The sequence below is a fragment of the Trachypithecus francoisi genome, unplaced genomic scaffold, assembly GCF_009764315.1.
Source record: "Trachypithecus francoisi isolate TF-2019V2 unplaced genomic scaffold, Tfra_2.0 Lachesis_group8, whole genome shotgun sequence".
Lineage (NCBI taxonomy): Eukaryota > Metazoa > Chordata > Mammalia > Primates > Cercopithecidae > Trachypithecus > Trachypithecus francoisi.
The window spans coordinates 14,012,111-14,032,914 of record NW_022681473.1 but is presented as its reverse complement, the minus strand read 5'-3'; the positions used below and the strand labels follow the sequence as shown (position 1 = coordinate 14,032,914).

Genomic DNA, 20,804 nt, shown 5'->3' with positions numbered 1-20,804 from the left:
TGGGCAATGTAGCAAGACCTCATCTCTACTAAAAATCAAAAAAATTAGCTGGGCATGATGGCACCCGCCTATAGTAGTCCCAGCTACTTAGGAGGCTGAGGTGGGAGAACTGCTCGAGCCTGGGTGGTAGAGGCTGCAGTGAGCCGTGATTGTGTCACTGCACTGTAACCTGGGTGACAGAGAAACTCATCTCAAAAAAAGAAAAAACCTTCAGGCTGTGTGCAGTGATTCATACCTGTACTCCCAGCATTTTGGGGGGCCAAGGTGGGAGGATCACTTGAGCCCGGGAGTTTGAGACCAGCCTGGGCAACATAGGGAGATCTTGACTCTACAAAAAAGTATAAAAATTAGCCAGGTGTGGTGGTGCACACCTGTAGTCCCAGTTACTCAGGAGGCTGAGGCGGATTGCTTGAGCCTGGGAGATTGAGGCTGCTGTGAGTGGTGATTGTGCTACTGTGCCACTGCACTCCAGCCTGAGCAACAGAGACCCTGCCTTGAAAACAAAACCCCACTTTTTTTGCCCCTTTCTATGTGTTTGCTCAATCTTTTATCTTGAGCATTTTAGAGTAAAAATGATACTCAAGTCGGAAATAATAAAAATAAATTTACTATAAAGAATGACCAACCTTTTCCCATCTCCTTTGAAGAGATGAATTTTGAAATACAATATACTCAGAACTAAGTACATACTATCCATGAAGGCAGCTGAATGCCTCATTGGGCTACATGAGTCTCTTAAAGGGGGACAGATTCCTCAATGCCCAGAGATGGGCAGGATGGAGAAGACAAACTACAGTTTATCTACTACAATTTATAATTTCATCGTATAGTTAAAATGGGGGGAGGAGAAACTGAAAGCATCTTAGATTTTTAAAGAAAAGTTACTATATAAAAATATTTGTCTTCTTCGCAACAAAATTAAAAAGGTAAAAATATAGGTAATAATATCTTTAATCCCCAACATCAAGTTGCCAGTCTATCTAAATATGCGAGAAACATAAAAATCATATTCTGAGGTAACAAAGTAGAAATGCAGGCACTCATTTTTAAGTATACAATTTGTTTTTATTTACAATACCCTATAAAAATGTAAATTTAGAAACTTTTATTTTCATTAATTAGAACAAAACAAAAAAGATAAAGCACAGTAAGGAAGAGATAATAATCAAGTATTCACTTGATTGGTTGTGAAGGGAAGGTAGGAAAGGCGTGTAGTGGAAATGGTCAGTAGGTAACGGTAGAGGGAAGCTAGGTAACGTCACTGGGGAACAGCTGGTGGAGCCTGGGGTTACAGCATGGGAAGAAATGGAGATGGAGAACAAGGACAGCTGGTTTTAACAGAGGATCTTACTGTTGTACAATACATGTATGTGCAAAATGTTTATTCTCTTTAAATATCATAACCTGCCCCCCCACCCCCCAACTACATTCGAAAAGGTAAGAACAGCAGAAAGATCAGGAAGGCCATGTAAAATTAATTCAGATTTAATTTTCTTCAGGGCTGTAATCACTAGGGATCAAAACTCCTTAGTCTGGTTGATTGCTGAATGGGATAGGAGTAAGTGAGAAAGATCATGGCAGGCTGGCCCTGCAATTATTCAAACCCAGGCCCCTGGCTGCCTGGGAACGGGACTTGGGTGAGATGAAGTAGTAAGGACAGCAGTTCTGCCCATGGTGTGGAGACTAAAAAGTAAAGCAGGCCAAACTGAGCTTCCATGGTTACAGCTGGAAGTTTCTATTCATGACACCAAATAAAAGTAGGGAAGAAGGAAGCATGGCTTACTGAAGTAGTCTCAGGAAGACAGGGCAAGTGTGCAAAAAGCCACACTGCCAAAGCAGGCTACTAGTGAGGATCATCCTGGGTGACTTCGAATGCACTTGAGGGAAAGGCTCAAGTACATTGTAGTTGTAGCAGGAAAAAGACATAACCATGTGCTGTTTCCACTAAGGTGGACAGAAACTAAGGAAATAAAGGTGGGAAGAAGAAAAAGGACTTCTCAGCCTAGATTTGGGCATAAGCCAATTAAGAGTTCTGATTTTATTAAACGTGCTGCATACTCTTTATTTATGTTAAAACAAGTAGAACCCACCAAATTAATTACAAGATAGAACAGAAACAGATTAAAATACATCAGCTGGTTTGTGTTTAGAGGAAGTAATGAGACAACTAAATATTTTTCAATCTAAAATTCATTCTTTAAGGACCCTCTGAAGACCACATAAATACATGTATGGTGTGTGTGTGTGTGTGTGTGTGTGTGTATCTACGTGTGTGTGTATATCTTGATTTCTACTTAATTGGCTCTTCTATAGTCATTAATATGGGGCAATGAAAAAACAACTTCAGTAGGATGAGGGAAGGAATCCTTTGGCAGGCTACAATCTACTCTGAGCTGGAGTAGTGATGGGATAAAGGGAGAGATTACACTTGTGTCTCTAGGGCAAAGAAAATGCAAAATTGAGAACTGAGTAAAAGTAGGACATGCAGAACTGTAACACAGAAGGTAAAGGAGAAACCAGCAGAAGTATCACCCAGCCAAATTTCATAGAGCAGTGGGGAAATATCTGACATTTAGAGAGGCAACCCCTGTAAACAGGAATCGATCCCACAAGACTTTGCTTTGGGGAAAAAGCTACCTTCCCTCCCTCATTAAAAACACTCCATTGGTGATGGCAGCAGTGCAGGTGGCAGCCAAAAGGAGGTACAGGACACATTTGGAGATCTTTTATCGTATCCCCTGAACTAGCCTAGGGGTACAAAGGAGAGAAAGGAAAATTGTATAAATGAGTTAAAACAAAAGGCAATCTTTCATATTACAATTACATCTTTGTAAGACTTCTCATAACAAAACACCCGAGATATTTCTCTACCCTTAGCATTTAGTCATCTTTTATGAAGGCCCTGTTGTACCCAGTTCAGTGTTTTATATCTAACAGATACACAAATAGTTAATAAAAAATCAATCTCTTCCACCAAATTCAGTTTTATTCCCCCCTGCACCCCAATCATAACTTCTTTTTATTTATTATTTTTTTGAGACAGGGTCTCGCCCTGTCACCCAGGCTGTAGTGCAGTGGCGCGATCTCAGCTCACTGCAATCTCTGCCTCCTGGGTTTAAATGATTTTCATACCTCAGCCTACTGAATAGCTGGGATTACAGGCATGCACCACCACACCTGGCTAATTTTTGTATTTTTTAGTAGACAGGGTTTCACCATTTTGGTCAGGCTGGTCTGGAACTCCTGGCCTCAAGTGATCCACCCTCCTGGGTATCCTAATGTGCTGGGATTACAGGTGTGAGCCACGGCACCCAGCCTCCCCACCATAACTTCTTAAGTCCCAGCTTTAGTGAGATGTGAAACTCTCCTGTTTCAAACTTACTGCAGTTTTGTCTCCAGCAAGTTCAGTTTCTGCTGGTCAACATAGCGAGAAAAGAGGGACACTAGGTTTGTAGGTATAGAGATTGGCTTGGCCAGGGCTGCTGGGGGAATTCGTAGAAGTTCTCGTGTTGCCATGAACATCACCTCCGTCCTGACAGGGAAGACCCATAATAATATTATGAGACAAAAATTTAAAAGATTACCTCAAATAACTTAAAATAAAAGAAACAGTCCACACTGACCACTGATTATTTTGCGTTGATTCTGTAGCAGGGTCTGAACTCTGAAGGTCTTCACCACGGCTCAGGAGGATAAGGAGCAGTGACAGGCCAAACTACGAGAGAAGACAGAGGGAATCAAACTCAACACTGCATCGAAAGCCTCCACCACTGTTGAAGGGATCCTGGCATCGGATGGGGAACGGCTCTAAATCAAAATGACCTCACCACTGTGCTTTTCTGTGAAACCAGACAAAGATCAGACAAGCATGAGTTGAAAGGCTATGTGTCTCTCCAGGTTTTATTCTCAGATAGCAGTGGCCAGGCACAGCCAACAGAAACGGAAAGTCATGGTGTCCAACACGCCTCTCTGTTCCCCATGCTGAGGTTAAAAGATGGTTTTTCCTTGCCATGGATAATGCAGAATTTGACTTTTCTCCTATTTATGAGAACTGAAATAGGCTAAAAAGGAAAGTCAATGAAGACCAACTTTGATACAGAAATTAAAATCAGGAAAAAAAAAGAAAAAGCATTAAATACAGTAAGATATTTTGAATTAAGAAACAAGGTATAAACTGTAGGAAAATATACAAATAAGGACAACTGAAATAAACATGGTATAAAGGGAAACTTTTCATTAAAAAGCACATCTCTATCTGGAAATATAAAGTCTTAGAATGTTAATGAAAATCTAAAAAATGAGAAAGGGTAAACAGACATATACACTATATCTATAATTAAAATTCAGAAACATGCTTTAGAGTATGAAATATATAAAAATGGTCACATGTGGTGGCTCATGCCTGTAATCCCAGCACTTTGGGAGGCCAAGGTGGGTGGATCACCTGAGGTCAGGAGTTTGAGACCAGCCTGACCAAAATGGTGAAACCCCATCTCTACTAAAAAGAGAAAATTAGACAGGCATGGTGGCACATGCCTGTAATCCCAACTACTTGGGAGGCTGAGGCAGGAGAATTGCTCAAACCCGGAAAGTGGAGGTTGCAGTGAGCCACGATCGCACCATTGCACTCCAGCCTGGGCAACACGAGTGGAACTCCATCTTTAAAAAAAAAAAAAAAGTAATATATAAAAATGTGTTTTATTTAGTGGACAGTAAAATCAGGAAATATAGTATTTGGGGTATAGGATAAAATTATGGGCCAGGCGCAGTGGCTCACGCATGTAATCCCAGCACTTTGGGAGGCCAAAGCGGGTGGATCAAGAGGCCAGGAGATCGAGATCATCCTGGCTAACACGGTGAAACCCCGTCTCTACTAAACAACACAAAAAATTAGCCGGGGGTGGTGGCGGGCACCTGTAGTCCCAGCTACTCGGGAGGCAGGAGAATGGCGTGAACCCAGGAGGCGGGGTTTGCAGTGAGCTGATATCATGCCACTGCACTCCAGCCTGGGCGACAGAGGGAGACTCTATCTCAAAAGAAAAAAAAAAAATGAACAGGGGACTGGGCATGGGCATGGTGGCTCATGCCTGTAGTCCCAGCACTTTGGGAGGTGAAGGCAGGACTACTTGAGTCCAGGAGTTCAAGACCAGCCAGAGCAACAGAGTGAGACCCCGTTTTTGCCAAAAATGTAAAAATCAATCAGAGGCTGGGTGTGGTGGCTCACACCTGTAATCCCAGCCCTTTGGGAGGCTGAGGCAGGCTCATGTGAAGTCAGGAGTTCCGGACCAGCCTGGCCAACATGGTGAAACTCCGTCTCTGCTAAAAATACAAACATTAGCCCGGTGTGGTGGCGGGCACCTGTAGTCCCAGCTACTTGGGGGGCTGAGGCAGGAGAATCGCTTGAACCTGGGAGGCAGGGGTTGCAGTGAGCCAAGGTATCACCACTGCACTCTGGCCTGGGTGACAGAGCAGGGCTCTGTCTCAAAAAAAAAAAAAAAAGTCAATTGGGCATGGTGGCACATGCTACTCAAGAGGCTGAGGTGGGAGGATCACTTTGAGTCCAGAAAGTTGAGGCTGCAATGAGCTGTGACTGTGCCACTGCACTGAAGCCTGGGTGACAGAGTGAGATCCTGTCTCAAAAAAGAAAATACAAATAGGGACAAGATCTAGGTTAAATATATGACTCATAGCTATAAATGGATCATAAAAGGAAGGCTGGCAGTACTGTGGGATTCCATCCCAACTTTCTAAGCTCACTCATAGAGGATAGGTAACCTCACTTTTCCACAAAATTTCCCTTCATGGCCAGTTACAGTAGCTCACGCCTGTAATCCCAACACTTTGGGAGGCCGAGGAAGGAAGATAGAGATCAGCCTGGGCAACATGGCGAAACCCCACCTCTACAAAAAATACACATATTAGTTGGGCGTGGTGGCATGTGCCTGTGGTCCCATCTACTTGGAAGGCTGAGGTGGGAAGATGGCTTGAGCCCAGGAGGCAGAGGTTGCAGTGAGTCAAGATCTTGCCACTGCACTCTGGCCTGGGTGACAGAGCAGACACTGATTAAAAAAAAAAAAAAAAAAAAAAAAAATCCCTTTTCATGTTATTCTCAGAAAAAAAAATACTACTGCCTTTACTAAAATTAAAACTAAGAGACCAAATAACCGACAGACGCATTCCTGATCACTCCAGAACCCCATTTAGTATCCCCAGAGGCAATGTCACTTCTTCTGCCTCTGATATACTGCCCTTTAGTGTCATGCTTTGGCAGATTTTCAGGTGCAAAGGAGCAAGAGGCCTTGAGACCACTTTTTCACCTCTACTATACATAGAATGGCCCTTAATGAGTAACTACTATGTACCAGGTATTATATTGAAGCACTTACAACTGTTATCTCATTTAAGTACCAGGACAACTCTCTGAAGTCTACATCATCACCCCCATCTTATAGACCAGGAAACTGATTCAGCAATGTGATATCATCTGTCCAAGGTCACAAAGCTAGACAGTAGCAGGCAAGGACTAAAAATTCATATTCTTCACTTCATATTATACTTCCCCTAGGAATCTCTGAATCTTTAACCTGATGCAAATAAAGTATGAAATGGATGATTCTCCTATGACAGAGACTGTTAAATGCCTACCTAATATGCCTTCCTACCCATTATCAGAACTCTTATGTGTCATGACAATGGCATAAACTAAAAGGTATTTTCCAGCCTTCTCTGCACTTAGGTGTGGCCATGTGACAATGTCCTGGCTATTAACAGTAAGTAGAAGTTTTTGGTTAGAACTCCTGGAAAAAGTCTCAATAAGGAAGATGGACAGCTGGTCCACACCTTTTTGCCCCCCAAAATCCATCTGTCCTTCTTGATGTAAAGCTGAATCTTGAATTCCACAGCCATCTTGGACCATGAGGAATAATGAACATGGAAGCCACTGCTAAGAATGGCAGAGGAAAAAAAGTGAAAAAGCCTGGATCCCTGATGACTGTGGAGCTACTAAATGAAATTTATTTCACACCAGACACATAAAATCCTATTTTGTTGAAACCACTGTTATTTCTAGCCTCTGTTACTAGGAGCTTAATGTAACTCTTGACAGAAAGAAGCCTTTTTCACAAGTTGCTAGAGATACAGCAGCCATTATTTTAATCTATAATGCAAATTAAGACACTTCACAAAGTTCAAGGACTGAAGAGGGCAAGATTACCTTGTTCTGGAGCACAGCAGTGAGGTGAGGATTGGAGGGTGCTGGTGTAGCTGCACTTTGAGGTAGGTTCATTAGCTGTTGCAAAAGGCTGGTGATAGTCACTGATGGAAGATGATAGAGGAGGAGAGAGAAGGGACTCAGTAAGCATGGCAGCACCTACAAAAAATAAATAAAAGCATTATATCCTGGCATGTGTTACTTCAGTTACCCTCCATCACGGGCATGGATGGAAGGATGCTCATTTGCATATCCAACCACTTAAGGCACAAGTCTGGCAGATATGACTAGAGTCTTAACAAGGAATTCTAAGCTATCTACTGAGAACTTTTTCATCTCAATTTGCATTGAAAACACCACGACTTGTGTGAACCAAGGGTGTAAAAAAAAATCACTCGCAAATACATACCGAGAGTTATGCTAAAACATCAATATTTTAACTCATTCCATAAATATTTTTAAACGCTTACACTGTGCCAGGCCCCATGGGCTAAAAACAAATGGCAAACAGGACACAGAACCTCAGGGATCTAAAGTACAGCGGAGAAGATATGGGTTAATTGGCAATTTCAATATACTGTGAGAAGCACTCTAAGATAGGTTAAAGGCCAAGCAGAAGAGCACTTCAGGCCAGGAGTTCAAGACTAGTCTGGACAATGTAGTGAGACCTCATCTCTACAACAAATAAAAAAATTTCGGCCGGGCGCGGTGGCTCAAGCCTGTAATCCCAGCACTTTGGGAGGCCGAGGCGGGCAGATCACAAGGTCAGGAGATCGAGACCATCCTGGCTAATACAGTGAAACCCCGTCTCTACTAAAAAATACAAAAAACTAGCCGGGCAAGGTGGCGGGCGCCTGTAGTCCCAGCTACTCGGGAGGCTGAGGCAGGAGAATGGCGTGAACCCAGGAGGCGGAGCTTGCAGTGAGCTGAGATCTGGCCAGTGCACTCCAGCTTGGGTGACAGAGCGAGACTCCGTCTCAAAAAAAAAAAAAAAAAAAAAAAAAATTTCACCTGTAGTCCCCAGCTACTCAGTAGGCTGAGGTGGTAGGTTTGCTTGAGTCTAGAAGTTCAAGGTTACATTGAACTATGAATGCACCACCACATTCCAGCTTGGGTGACAGGGTAAGACCCACCCTGTCTCAAAAGAAGTGTTTTCAGATTTAATTGTATTTTCTTTTATTCTTATAAAAGCTCAGTGAGGAAGAAGAGAAATAATTAGCCAATTTTTATAGATTTTTAGAGAATCTATAAAGTGATGAGAAACTCAGTGTTTAGAGTTACACAGCCAGCAGCTAGAGCCAGAACCCAAGGCTGTTGAATTCCAGTCTTCTAGTCATTTATTTCTTTTGTCATGTAGCCAACTGGAAAGTTAAAATACAGAACTATTAATATAAATAACTAGGTTATAACACAACAAAGGAAATCAAGAGTGCTTCCAGACAATTAATGCCCACGGTATAAAGTGATGGTTGGTTTTACTTTAAATGGCACCCGCAAATGGGGAGTAAAATATTTTTTGTGGTCTACTACTATAAATAAAAAAAGCTTTTATTATGGTCATTTTAAAACATACACGAAAATATAAACAGCAGCATAATGACATTCATGTACTCATCACCCAATTTCAATGTCAACCAAATTATCAACATTTTGCCAATCTTATTAAATCCATATTCCTCCTGTATCATATAATTTCATCCCAAAATACACCAGTTTGTATTTCTAACAAAATCTCTCACAATATCATACCTAACAATAATTTTTTTTCACAGAACATTTCTCAAGAAATAATTTTAAAATATCATCTAGTATCTGTTCCAAATTCAAATTCCCCCAAATGCCTTTAAAAATGTCTTTTAGCAGCTGAACTTTGTATTAGAACCATTATTGTGCTAATTATGGTTCAAACAAGATCCACACATTGCATTTGCCTGGTAAGGTTTTTAAAATCTCTCTAACAGGTCCTCTGCCACTGGCCCTTTTCTCTTGTTATTTAACTGTTAAAGAAACTGGGTCATTTGTTCTGTAGCTTGAATTTGGCAAACTGCATGTTGGCAGTATCACTTAGCAGGTTCTGCTATCCTTTGTTTCCCTCCTAAACGGATAGTTAGAATAACAGGTTTATTTGATTCAGGTTCAGTAGGGTGTGGGAGGGACATGTGAGAAAATGTCATGGATAGAACTGTGTGTTTTCCATTGCATTATGTCAAGAAGAGCTAGGTATGGTGGCTCATGCCCGTAATCCCTTCATTTTAGGAAGCAGAGATGGGAAGACTGCTTGAGCCTAGGAGCTTGAGACAAGCCTGGAAACACGGGAAGACTCTGTTTCCTTTTTTTTTTTTTTTTTAAAAAAAGCACAGTGCTTGGTTGTCCACTCTTAGAGGTGTTAAGAGTTCATCAATGGGTTCACGTGTTGCCAGGCTGCTCCAACCACTGTAAAGTTCCCCATCCACTTTTTACCTAATGCTTTTAGCAGCCAGTAATGAGCGCTGTCTAGATTAACTGCTTTTCCATTGAGGTTTATGAAAACAGTTATTTTCTAATTTTATCATTTCTTTTGTATTTATTAGCGAAAATTCTTCTACAAAGAAGAACTTTGTATTATCAACTGTCTGATTACCATGACATTTGGTTGTAATGGAAAGGTAAGATAAATGCTTTTCTTTTCCTTTATTTACCAATTTTCTGAATAGTGAGTTGATGGTCTAGTAGTCTCCAAAGGAGATCAATATATGTTTAAACATTATTCACTCATTAAATATATTTGATATATTTCAATCTACTGCTGTAATTGTTCTTTCTGATGAAAATTATTCCACTTTTGGCCAATGTGAGTCCCTTGAAATTGGTCTGTACATTCTTTAGACAGGACCCTAGTAATCTATTAACTTCCTTGCTTTCTGGCACTACATATTCCAGGATATCTTGTACATTTCATGATTCAGACCTAGAACCAGCTATTACTTCAAGAAAATGGTATTTAGAGATATGGTTTATTACTCCTTAAAACATACAGGTAAAAATCAGCCTTGGTATTTAGCCAAACTTTCCTCCCTAGCAAGCTCTACAAAAGCAGGCATTTTTGTACTGTTATCTTTTAGCACCTAGAACTAGGTGCTGTATTTCTCGGAAGTAAAATAGTGCGTGGCACATAGAAGTATTCAGCAAATATCCCCCAAACTTGTTTCCACAGAAGAGCTCTAGTGGGATTACAAGTGCCCATTACACTGCGTACAATTTACATGCTCTAAGGTAGCTGTTACTTTTTCAGTCTGGTCTTCTATTTTCTAGGATAAACCTCAAATACTGGAACTTTTCCCCAACTCATTTTTCATTTGTGGAATTTTTTTTTTTTTGAGTAACTGGGACCACAGGCATACACTACTGTGTCTGGCTCAGTTTTTTTTCTTTTTTTCTCTAGTTTTAGTAGAGACAGGTTTTCACCATGTTGCCCCAGGCTGGTCTTGAACTCTTGGCCTCAAGTGATCCACTTGCCTCAGCCTCCCAAAGTGTTGGGATTATAGCTGTAAGCCACTGTGCCCAGCCAAATCTTTTAAATATATACTTGTCCCAACCCACTTCACTTCTTTCAATGAGACCTAAACTTCTCTTTCATTTCTTCTGCAGATGCTAACATTTCAAGGATCTACGAAGCAATAATTTCCCTTTTGTAGCATACCATTTGTAAGGTATTCTGGTGTTCTGTGTTTTCTGGGGACTCATTACTTAGATGGTTATTACTCAACTTGTAGTCTATAACAGGTTCACTCATATATTTTACTACTCTGAATCTTGCACTAATATTCATCCTTTGTCCTACTTTTATCAATTTCTTATTTTGAACTTCTTAAGACTATTCTAAATTTTGCTCATCTTTCAGGTGTGCTATGACAAGGATAAGGAGAGAAAAACTCTAACCAAGAATTAACTTGCACATGTGATAACCATGTTAAAATTTCAGCCCAGTTTAGATCATGATAAAAATTATTTAAAGGGCTGGCTCGGGTTGGACGCAGTGGCTCAAGCCTGTAATCCCAGCACTTTGGGAGGCCAAGGCAAGAGGATTGCATGAGTCCAGGAGTTTGAGACCAGTCTGGGAAACATGGCAAAACCCCGTCTCTACAAAAGGTAAAAAAATTAGCCGAGCATGGTGGCGCATGCCTGTAGTCCCAGCTACTCAGGAGGTGGGAGAATCACCTGAGCCTGGGACACGGAGGTTGCAGTGAGCCAAGATGACACCATTGCACTCCTGCCTGTGTGACAGAGCAAAACTCTGTCTCAAAAAAAAAAGAAACCAAAAGGGGACTAGCTCAACTGCTGTGGGATACCATTTAACCAAGTCTACAGGCTAATGTTACGCTACTGATAACAGACCAATAATGATACTTTATATCTAGCAAAGTAACCAAGACTAAAAGTTTTCAAACTTCAGTGAACATCAGATTCAGCTGGAGACTAAGATACAAAAACCCTAATCCTTCTGTAAATTCTGATTCAGCAGTTTGGGGTGGAACTGACTTATCTACACAAGTAATTCTGATACAGACCACATCTTCACAACTATGTCAAGTAATAGGGAATTGTTGTTTTTCTCATGTTTAGAAACATAGTCTGTTTGATCAAATATGGGATTAAAAATATAGGCCTGAAATACTAAAGGTTTTGTTTTAAATAATCAAATCACACGGCCAAAGATTAGACAAAAATACAAAAGGGAAGAGGAGAGGAAAATAAGTTTGCATTCTAGAAATCTTATCAGTTATAAAGACTCAAAGGCAAGATGTCCCATCTTGCATAGTCACCTCATCTTGTGCATCCTTCTTGATAAGGAAAGGGAGGTTCCTGGCTGTTGTCATGAGAATGTCAGCTGCTTGCTCTGTGGAGAGGAAAGGAAGAATACGGGCAACCATTCTCTTCCCTTTTCGGATACACATGATCTGTACAAAGTGGTCATCACTAGGCCTGCAACAGAAGAAAAATGCCAACCTAGGTCAGCAAGAACATTTAAGAAACCCTCATTTTTTTCCCTCTTAGATGTTACTGAATGAATATACTGCATTCATTTTCATTCTACAATAAAATAAATTAGTAGGAATTACTTCTCCAAATCTCAACCAAATAAAAAGTAAAATTTTCAGGTTTTACAAATGTAGAAAATCATCATTTCACAAATTATACGGTTAAAAAAAAACTTGGCCAACTGTATGCACTAATTTCCTTAACTTTTTTTTTTTTTTTGAGACAATGTCTCGCTTTGTTACCCATGCTGGAATGCAGTGGCGCTATCTTGGCTCACTGCAGCCTCCACCTCTTGGATTCAAGTGATTCTCCTGCCTCAGCCTCCCAAGCAGCTGGGACTATAGATGCCCGCCACCACGACCAGCTGATTTTTGTATTTTTCTAGAGACAGGGTTTCACCATGTTGGCCAGGCTGGTCTCTGAACTCCTGACCTCAAGTGATCCACCCCCTCAGGGTCCCAAAGTGCTTGGCCTCCCTCTCTTAACTTTTAAGTAACCGTACAAATAACATAGGTTAACAGAGCAATAGCTTTAAAAAAAAACCAAAAAGAAAATAAAAACATTCATCAACTCGGAGTTAATTAGTGTTACCATTTTAAACAACATTTTGCTTTGTATTACATATTTTTTTATTTCATAAAACAATGGGCTCATAGAATGCAGATGGTTTTGTACCTTGACTTTTTTCACTCAACAACTTATTTCCATGTCAATAAATATATTTCAACTACATACATCTTAATGGCTAGATAACATTCCAATCTATGGATAAACTATTTATTCAACCAGTTCCCTGTCAGCCTAACTCCAGACAAGATGTGTTGAAAAGAAAGTACTTATTCTTATGTTTGGTTTTGTGTATGTCCTGGCTTAGAAGGATCAGCGATTCTCTTGAATGGGTAAAAGAAAAGGGAGTCATTAGAAGTTGTAGTTCTCTTGAATACATCAAATAAGTATTTAGGATTTATAGAACATTTAACATGAGCAAGATTCTTTTGCAGATAATGGGGTAGGAGAGGGATTCCCCATTGGAAGACTGAATGGTTTCGACAGGATATAAATATTTTGCGGAAATCCCACGAAGTATAAATGTTTGTACATCTGATCTTAGTAATAATAAAGATTACAAGGTTAAACATGCTAGTAATCATAAATCAGGTGCAATCTGTAAGCACAAAAACAAAAACCCAATAATGTTATCCACTATATCTCTAGTGCCTAGCACTGTCCCTGGCAGATACTGACTATGTATTTGTTGAATGAATAAATTCAGGATAAAGAGGTTTTTTTTCTTTCCTCACTGGAAAAGATAATTCATATTTTAAATAAAGTGGCATTTGAGTTAGGCTAAAAGGATAGATTCTGAGCTTACAGAGATGGTAGGGAAGTGTACCTAAAAGGCAGAAATGTATGAAGTCCAGTTATGACAGAGGAAGGAGTCCAGTTAGTTATAATGTTTTCCTCAAAGTGCATAATGCTTACCTCTCTTGTCCGGGCAATTTGCCCCTCAAGTTGTCATACATGCTACAAATTTTGTGCTTTCTCTCATCCATTAGGGCAGGTCGCTCTTCTTCTAGACTTAGGAGATAACGTCTTTCATAGTCCTCCACATCAAGGAGTAAGCTGTAGGTCTAAGAAGGGAGACAAAAGCAGGCCACAGCATGCTGGGTCAGAACCAGAGTATTAGTTAAACAATTTCACTGTTTAGGACTGACTACTAGATAAAGACAAAATAATACAAACTTTTTATAGAAAGACTGAGATTTTTTTTTAAATGTAGAAAACCATATGAAATAACTTAAAAAGTTCCTCAAACCACCATTCTTTGTCTCTCTCTGACCTCTATTCTACCAGGCAAAGATATTAAAATAGTCCAGGCACAGTGGCTCATGCCTGTAATCCCAGCACTTTGGGAGGCCGAGACGGGTGGATCACCTGAGATAGGGAGTTCAAGACCAGCCTGAACAACATGGAGAAACCCCATCTCTACTAATAATACAAAATTAGCCAGGCGTAGTGGCAAATGCCTATAATCCCAGCTATGCGGGTGGCTGAGGCAGGACAATTACTTGAACCCAGTAGGCGGAGGTTGTGGTGAGCCAAGATCTCGCCATTGCACTTCAGCCTGGGCAACAAGAGTGAAACTCCATCTCAAAAAAAAAAAAAAAAGATAGTAAAATAATTATACTTTCCATGACCAGACTGGCCAACATGGTAAAACCCCATCTCTACTAAAAATACAAAAAAATTAGTCAGGTGAGGTAGCCTGCACCTGAAATCCCAACTACTTAAGAGGCTAAGGCAGGAGAATCGCTTGAACCCGGGAGGTGGAGGTTGCAGTGAGCCGAAATCACACCACTGCACTCCAGCCTTGGCGACAGAGTAAGACTCTGTCTCAAAAAAAAAAAAAGGGCAATCCAAAGAGAAAACTCCTACTATCATCTCCATTTTTACAGATAAAGAAACTGAGCATAGAAAGGTTAAATAACGTGCCTTAAGTTACAGACTCAGAAATGGAAAAGACATGATTTGCAGCTTGGTTCTAGAGTCCATGCTTTTAACCACTATGGTGTATGGCCTTACAATGTGGTGTTTACATTTTACAAATCAACTATTAATATCCATTAGTTTCCTCAGCACTCAGAATAGTGCCCAGTAAATATCTGTGAACTAAATTAATCCATAGGTAGGACAATGTAATTTTTATTCCCATTTTATCAGGCTTAGAGAGGTGACTTGCCCAAAGACACTCAGCTATGAACTGAAGAAGCTTGGACAAAAACCCAGTACACTTCCAACTTTAACTGCAGTGTTCTATCTACGATGCCAACAGGTGAAACATACCATAATCCTCTCCAGAGTTATCTGGTACACAGCAGTCACTTACCAAGAATATATTCATGAATTCAAACCAAACAACACTGATGGATTGCTCACTGTTTCAGTTCTAGTGTATACATACATGTGACAGTTCCATATTTGAAACAAACTACAGCAACAAATTCTAAACTTACTTTCTCAATTATGACAAGGGTTTTTCTCCTCTTGTCTCGAACTTGTTTTTCTTTTGTCTCCTAAAAAAGAGAAGACTATTCAATGCAAATTCTTTACCTCTGTCAAAATAATTTACCAAGTGTGCATCTGTAGGTTCATTTGTGACAATACTTTGAGAAGATAATTGAGTCTCTGAAAGTTAATCTAAAACAACCTTACTATGAACAAAGGTCAAAGTTGACTTAACCCACAAACTATTAAATTGCATTCATAATAGGCAAAGGGTAATCTTAGTAGAGGATAAGGAAATCGTATGAAATATGAAAATCTTGTTTTTTATTTTTAAACTTTAATTTTACGTTCAAGAGTACATGTGCAGGTTATAGGGTACATGTGTTTGTTACATAGATAAACTTGTGTCATGGGGGTTGTACAAATTCTTTCATCACCCAGGTACTAAGCCTCATACCCTGTAATTATTTTTTCCGATCCTCTTTCTGAAAATCTTAAAACACATAGAAAATGATAATTTTTTAAAACATCAAACTGGAGTAAATACACGCTGTTTGCAGCCAGAGCTACCCAGTCCAAAGACTCCTGCCATCCTAGTCCCTGCCTGGCTGCCTTAGAAATGAAGGTGTTGGCCGGGCGCGGTGGCTCAAGCCTGTAATCCCAGCACTTTGGGAGGCCGAGACGGGCGGATCACGAGGTCAGGAGATCGAGACCATCCTGGCTAACACGGTGAAACCCCGTCTCTACTAAAAATACAAAAAACTAGCCGGGCGAGGTGGCGGGCGCCTGTAGTCCCAGCTACTCCGGAGGCTGAGGCAGGAGAATGGCGTAAAACCCGGGAGGCGGAGCTTGCAGTGAGCTGAGATCCGGCCACTGCACTCCAGCCCGGACGAAAGAGCAAGACTCCGTCTCAAAAAAAAAAAAAAAAGAAATGAAGGTGTTAATACTTCAGCACATCTGTGGAAAACGAGAATGCATGACAAGGTAGGGCGTCCCAGGTTAGACTACAAACAACTCTACCATGCCTGATCTCATTCCATGGTGACCCCAAAAGAAGTGGTCACAAATCAGATGTTCTTAAACAGACAATGGTGCTGACACTTACATCATCCTCACTCCGAGATGTCACAACAGCATCAATCATTTTTCGGGGATTATTCACACTAGAAACGGTAAGCTTTCCCAAAGAGCCCTCAAATTGCACTGCAAAGACACACACACACACAAATCCAACAAAATAAAAAGTCAGCAATGCAGGCAGGCAGTGTTCAAATAAGATTTTTACTTTCCTCTGTGCCTTACTCACAGTCTAATAATTTACTGCAAAAGTCAATGTGTTCTTTAGGCCGGGTGTGGTAACTCACACCTATTATCCCAGCACTTTGGGAGGCCGAGGTGGATGGGTCACTTGAGGCCAGGAGTCCGAGACCAGCCTGGCCAACATGGCGAAACCCCATCTCTACTAAAAGTACAAAAATTAGTTGGATGTCGTGGCACACGCCTGTAATCCCAGCTACTCAGGAGGCTGAGACATGAGAGTCGCTTGAGCCCAGGAGGTGGAGGTTGCAGCGAGTTGAGATGGCACCAATGCACTCCAGCCTGGGCAACAGAGTAAGGCTCTTTCTCAAAAAAAAAAAAAAAAAAAGTCAATGTATTATTTAAAGCAATCCCTTACCAAAATCTATCCTTTCTCTCTTTTTTTGTTACAATAATTATCACGATAAAAATCTAAAGTATTTCCCCCTTTATTTTAGGGGTACTGAAAATTAGAATACATTTTAAAAATCATGAAATCTCAAGTAGAAAAGGACCTGAAAAGGCACATGTCAAAGTGTTCAGTCCAGGCTTGAATAAAGGCTGAGTTTTGCATTTATTAAGGACAATAGTACTTTAAAATCACTTTGAAATGTCTTTACATATCCTTCCACATATATACTTGTCTATATTTAATCAGCAGCTTCTCAAATTTCTTTTATTATGGGTATTTTTCTTATGAGGACCTTACCTGGCTTATAGGCGTGCTCCAGTTTGGCCACCTGAGGGGTGATAAGCTTGGTGCGCTCCTTCTTAGGGCCATCACCTTGTATTTCTTCAGCAGCTGACAGTTTCTCCAGTTTTTCAAAGTAATTCTACCATGAAAAGATGATTTCAGTTGTAACACAAGCACAGAACACGACTGTTGTTTACCATCAAATAATTTATGCCAGTGACAGTAACACAAGTTCAGTTCTAGAAATGTACTGATAGTGAATAGTGCAAGAGGCTAAGTATCTCAAAAGAAAATTTTACAGGCCAGACGCGGTGGCTCAAGCCTGTAATCCCAGCACTTTGGGAGGCCGAGACGGGCGGATCATGAGGTTAGGAGATCGAGACCATCCTGGCTAACACGGTGAAACCCCATCTCTACTAAAAAATACAAAAAACTAGCTGGGCAAGGTGGTGGGCGCCTATAGTCCCAGCTACTCGGGAGGCTGAGGCAGGCGAATGGCATAAACCCGGGAGGCGGAGCTTGCAATGAGCTGAGATCCGGCCACTGCACTCCAGCCTGGGCGACAGAGCGAGACTCCATCTCAAAAAAAAAAAAATTTTTTTTTACAAATATTTAATTGTACCAATATTTAAATGAATACCCTTACCAGTGGAGGGGACCAAACTATTATCCTCAAAACTAGCACAGAGTATTTACCTGGTAATAAAAATCATCCAGGTAGGGATCAGTGCTTTGCAGTTGCATCATCTGGATTTTGGAGACCCAATCCTTTTCCCGCTGCAACATGAGATTGGCATATGGATCCTTTCGGAGATGATCTTGATGACTGCTCCGGTGACTTCCTCTATCTCCTGCACCATTGAGATTCCGATGCTGACTGAAAAACATACACCACATTCACTCCAAGTGGGCAAATTAATTACGCTTTTTAACACAGAGGAATAAACCAGGCCAGTTTTTTTTTTTTTTTTTAAAGATTCCCCTTGCTTTTCTTAAAAGGGGAGTGAAAAAGAACTAAGTCTTAATAGAATTTAAGAGGAAAGAGCTATGTAATACATAATCAAGAAATAAAACTAAGACCTGAGTACCTTTCCATATGCTAAGCATATTCACCTATGGACTTTTGTATAAGCTCTAGAATAACTCTGTGAGGTACGTAGTTTTCTCTTCCCCACTTAAGACAACAAACCGACGCCAAGAGAGTTCAAGTAACTTGTCCAAAGCCATACATCTAGTGGTGGACTAAGGGATTTTGACGCAGGCGATTTAGCTCTGAAGTCTACATAAATATTTTAAACTCATTAAAAATCACGAAATATTTCAAATGCAGAGAAAAAGCCCAGCAAATATTATAATAAATATCCATTTACCCATCACCTAGACCTAATAGAAAAAAATGTATTTGGTTGAATTTGCTTCAAATATTTTAAAGTAATATTAAAATAACAGTGTTACACTAACAGAGGCCCTGTTGTACCCCTCTAGACCCAGTTTCCAGCTTCTCTTCCTTCGTAGAGGAACCACTATCATGCCTTGGTATGTATCCTCCCTGAAATGTTTTTGTATGTTTATTACTTGTGTGTCTGTGTTTAAATATTACACAGTATTATTCTGTGTGCCTTTTAGTTTTACATAAATGGTACATGTAATTCCACTCCTTGCTTCTTTACTCAATATTATGCTTTTCATATTTACATGTTGATAATACATCCAGGCTTATGGAAATGAAGTAAACTTACAAAAAAAAAAAAAACAACTAAATAGCATGTTGTTACACTGTCAAAATTAAAAGCTGAATTAAGAAGCATAAAGGAGTTGGATGAGTACTTACTTTCTATTCTGTTGCTGTCTCTGATACAAGAGTCGACGGTGCTGTGGATGAAGGTGAGTCGTGTCTGGTCTAAACATTGGGGCCTGAGATCTAAGAAAAACGGAACAGAGGTTCTCAGTTTGGTCATCCTGATGATTTGAAATTTTAAAGAATGTTGTCAGTACAGGATAACTTCATACAGGTTAACTTAAGGCACTACAAAAGTCTATTTGGACTGGATGCAGTGTGTAATCCCAGCACTCTGGGAGGCCAAGGCGGGTGGAACACTTGAGGTCAGGAGCTCGAGACCAGCCTGGCCAACATGGTGAAACCCTGTCTTTATTAAAAATACAAAAATTAGCTGAGTGTGGTAGCAGGCACCTGCAGTCCCCCCAGCTACTTGGAAGGCTGAGGCAGTAGAATCGCTTGAGCCTAGGAGGCACAGTTTGCAGTAAGCCGAGATCATGTGGGTCACTGCACTCCAGCCTGGGAGACAGAGTGAGACTCTGTCTCAAAAAAATAAAAAAATAAAAAAGTCTATTCTAAGGAGACCTTTTAGAAGCAAAAGATAGTCATATTTTTACATATCTTCCACAAAGACCAAGTTCTAAAAGGGTGATCATGAAATCTGAATGATTAGGAGTAAAGCAGTATAATTCTTTTTCTTTTTGCTTTTAACTTTTTAACAGAAGTCTCCAAGTAGGTTTATCGTACTCAGTTTCAACTGTGTGAATATCATTAAAGATATATGTGTGATAGTTAATATGACTAGGCCTTAGTACCCAGTTATTTGGTCAAACACTGCTTAGATGCTGCTGTGAGGGTATTTTGTAAAGATGTGATTAACATTTATAACAAACTAAAGTTTCCCAGAAGAAGGAATTCTGCCTCAAGAGTGGAACACAGAAATCCTGCTTGAGTGTCTTGACTGCTGACCTGCTATACTTATTTCAAACTCAAGACTGCAACTTGAGCTTTTAAAAACTGTTTCTTGCCTGCTGGTCTGTCTTACGGATTTCGAACTTGTCAGTCTGTACAATCACATGAGCCGACTTCTTAAAATAAAACTCGCTCACATGAACATTCTTGCTCTTTCCTCTACTGGTTCTCGGGTGTCTCTTGAAAATCCTGACTGCCACAATACGATATGTAATAAAACACAACTTCACCAAAACAGGAACTTGAACCCCTTTTGTTATAAAACCAGAGGATAAAAGCAAACAACTTAGCTAGTGTGAAGATTAGCTGACTTTTCAGCATCTGTCGCTCTATTCCATACCTTCTGGTAATGTGAGAAAAATGTGATTCACAAGAAAGCCTGGAGATTGTCAAACATTTCCATGTTTGTCAACCTGAGGATCCAATAACATCTTAAAATGTATTAGTTAGCAAATATCAAGCGACTTATAAAACTACACATCCACAATCAAGAGACTTGGCTGATAATTGATAAATAGTGGCACTGATTTTGTATACCTTAGGTTTTGCAGGTGGGGTCCTGGGCCAGGAGGGTGCTGCTGTGGAGGTGGTGTAGCAGAGGGTGGAGCACTAAAGAAGGCACGGAAGCCTGGTGCTGGGGGAAGCATCTGCCCAACTCGCCCTTGTAGCAACTTGGGATTCATGGCAGCAAGTGGACTACCAACAAATCCAGGCACCCGTGCAAACTGGCTGGGAGACATCCGTCCAGGCTGTAGCTACAAAGAGGAAGATCTTAGATTTAGACAATTAGCAAGTAAGTCCCTTTGCTTTTGTCTACAGAAAGGTGAATA

The 20,804-nt window shown here is 40.5% G+C and overlaps 1 protein-coding gene across 2 annotated transcripts in view; it reads right to left on the bottom strand.

Annotated features, from left to right (window-relative positions):
• Positions 1-1,043: 1,043 nt before the first annotated feature.
• The window catches only part of PATL1 (PAT1 homolog 1, processing body mRNA decay factor), a 33,384-nt gene continuing 13,623 nt past the window's right edge, over positions 1,044-20,804 (bottom strand). For both annotated transcript variants that reach the window (XM_033207106.1, XM_033207107.1), the window contains exons 8-19: positions 20,512-20,729; positions 19,057-19,146; positions 17,922-18,102; positions 17,241-17,364; positions 16,341-16,438; positions 15,244-15,303; positions 13,712-13,860; positions 12,013-12,172; positions 7,214-7,369; positions 3,624-3,715; positions 3,383-3,532; positions 1,044-2,748 (exon numbers count right to left, since the gene is read on the bottom strand). In XM_033207106.1, the coding sequence (XP_033062997.1) occupies positions 2,727-2,748; positions 3,383-3,532; positions 3,624-3,715; positions 7,214-7,369; positions 12,013-12,172; positions 13,712-13,860; positions 15,244-15,303; positions 16,341-16,438; positions 17,241-17,364; positions 17,922-18,102; positions 19,057-19,146; positions 20,512-20,729 (1,500 nt within the window). In that variant the 3' untranslated portion in view covers positions 1,044-2,726. The remainder of the gene's footprint in view (positions 2,749-3,382; positions 3,533-3,623; positions 3,716-7,213; positions 7,370-12,012; positions 12,173-13,711; positions 13,861-15,243; positions 15,304-16,340; positions 16,439-17,240; positions 17,365-17,921; positions 18,103-19,056; positions 19,147-20,511; positions 20,730-20,804) is intronic.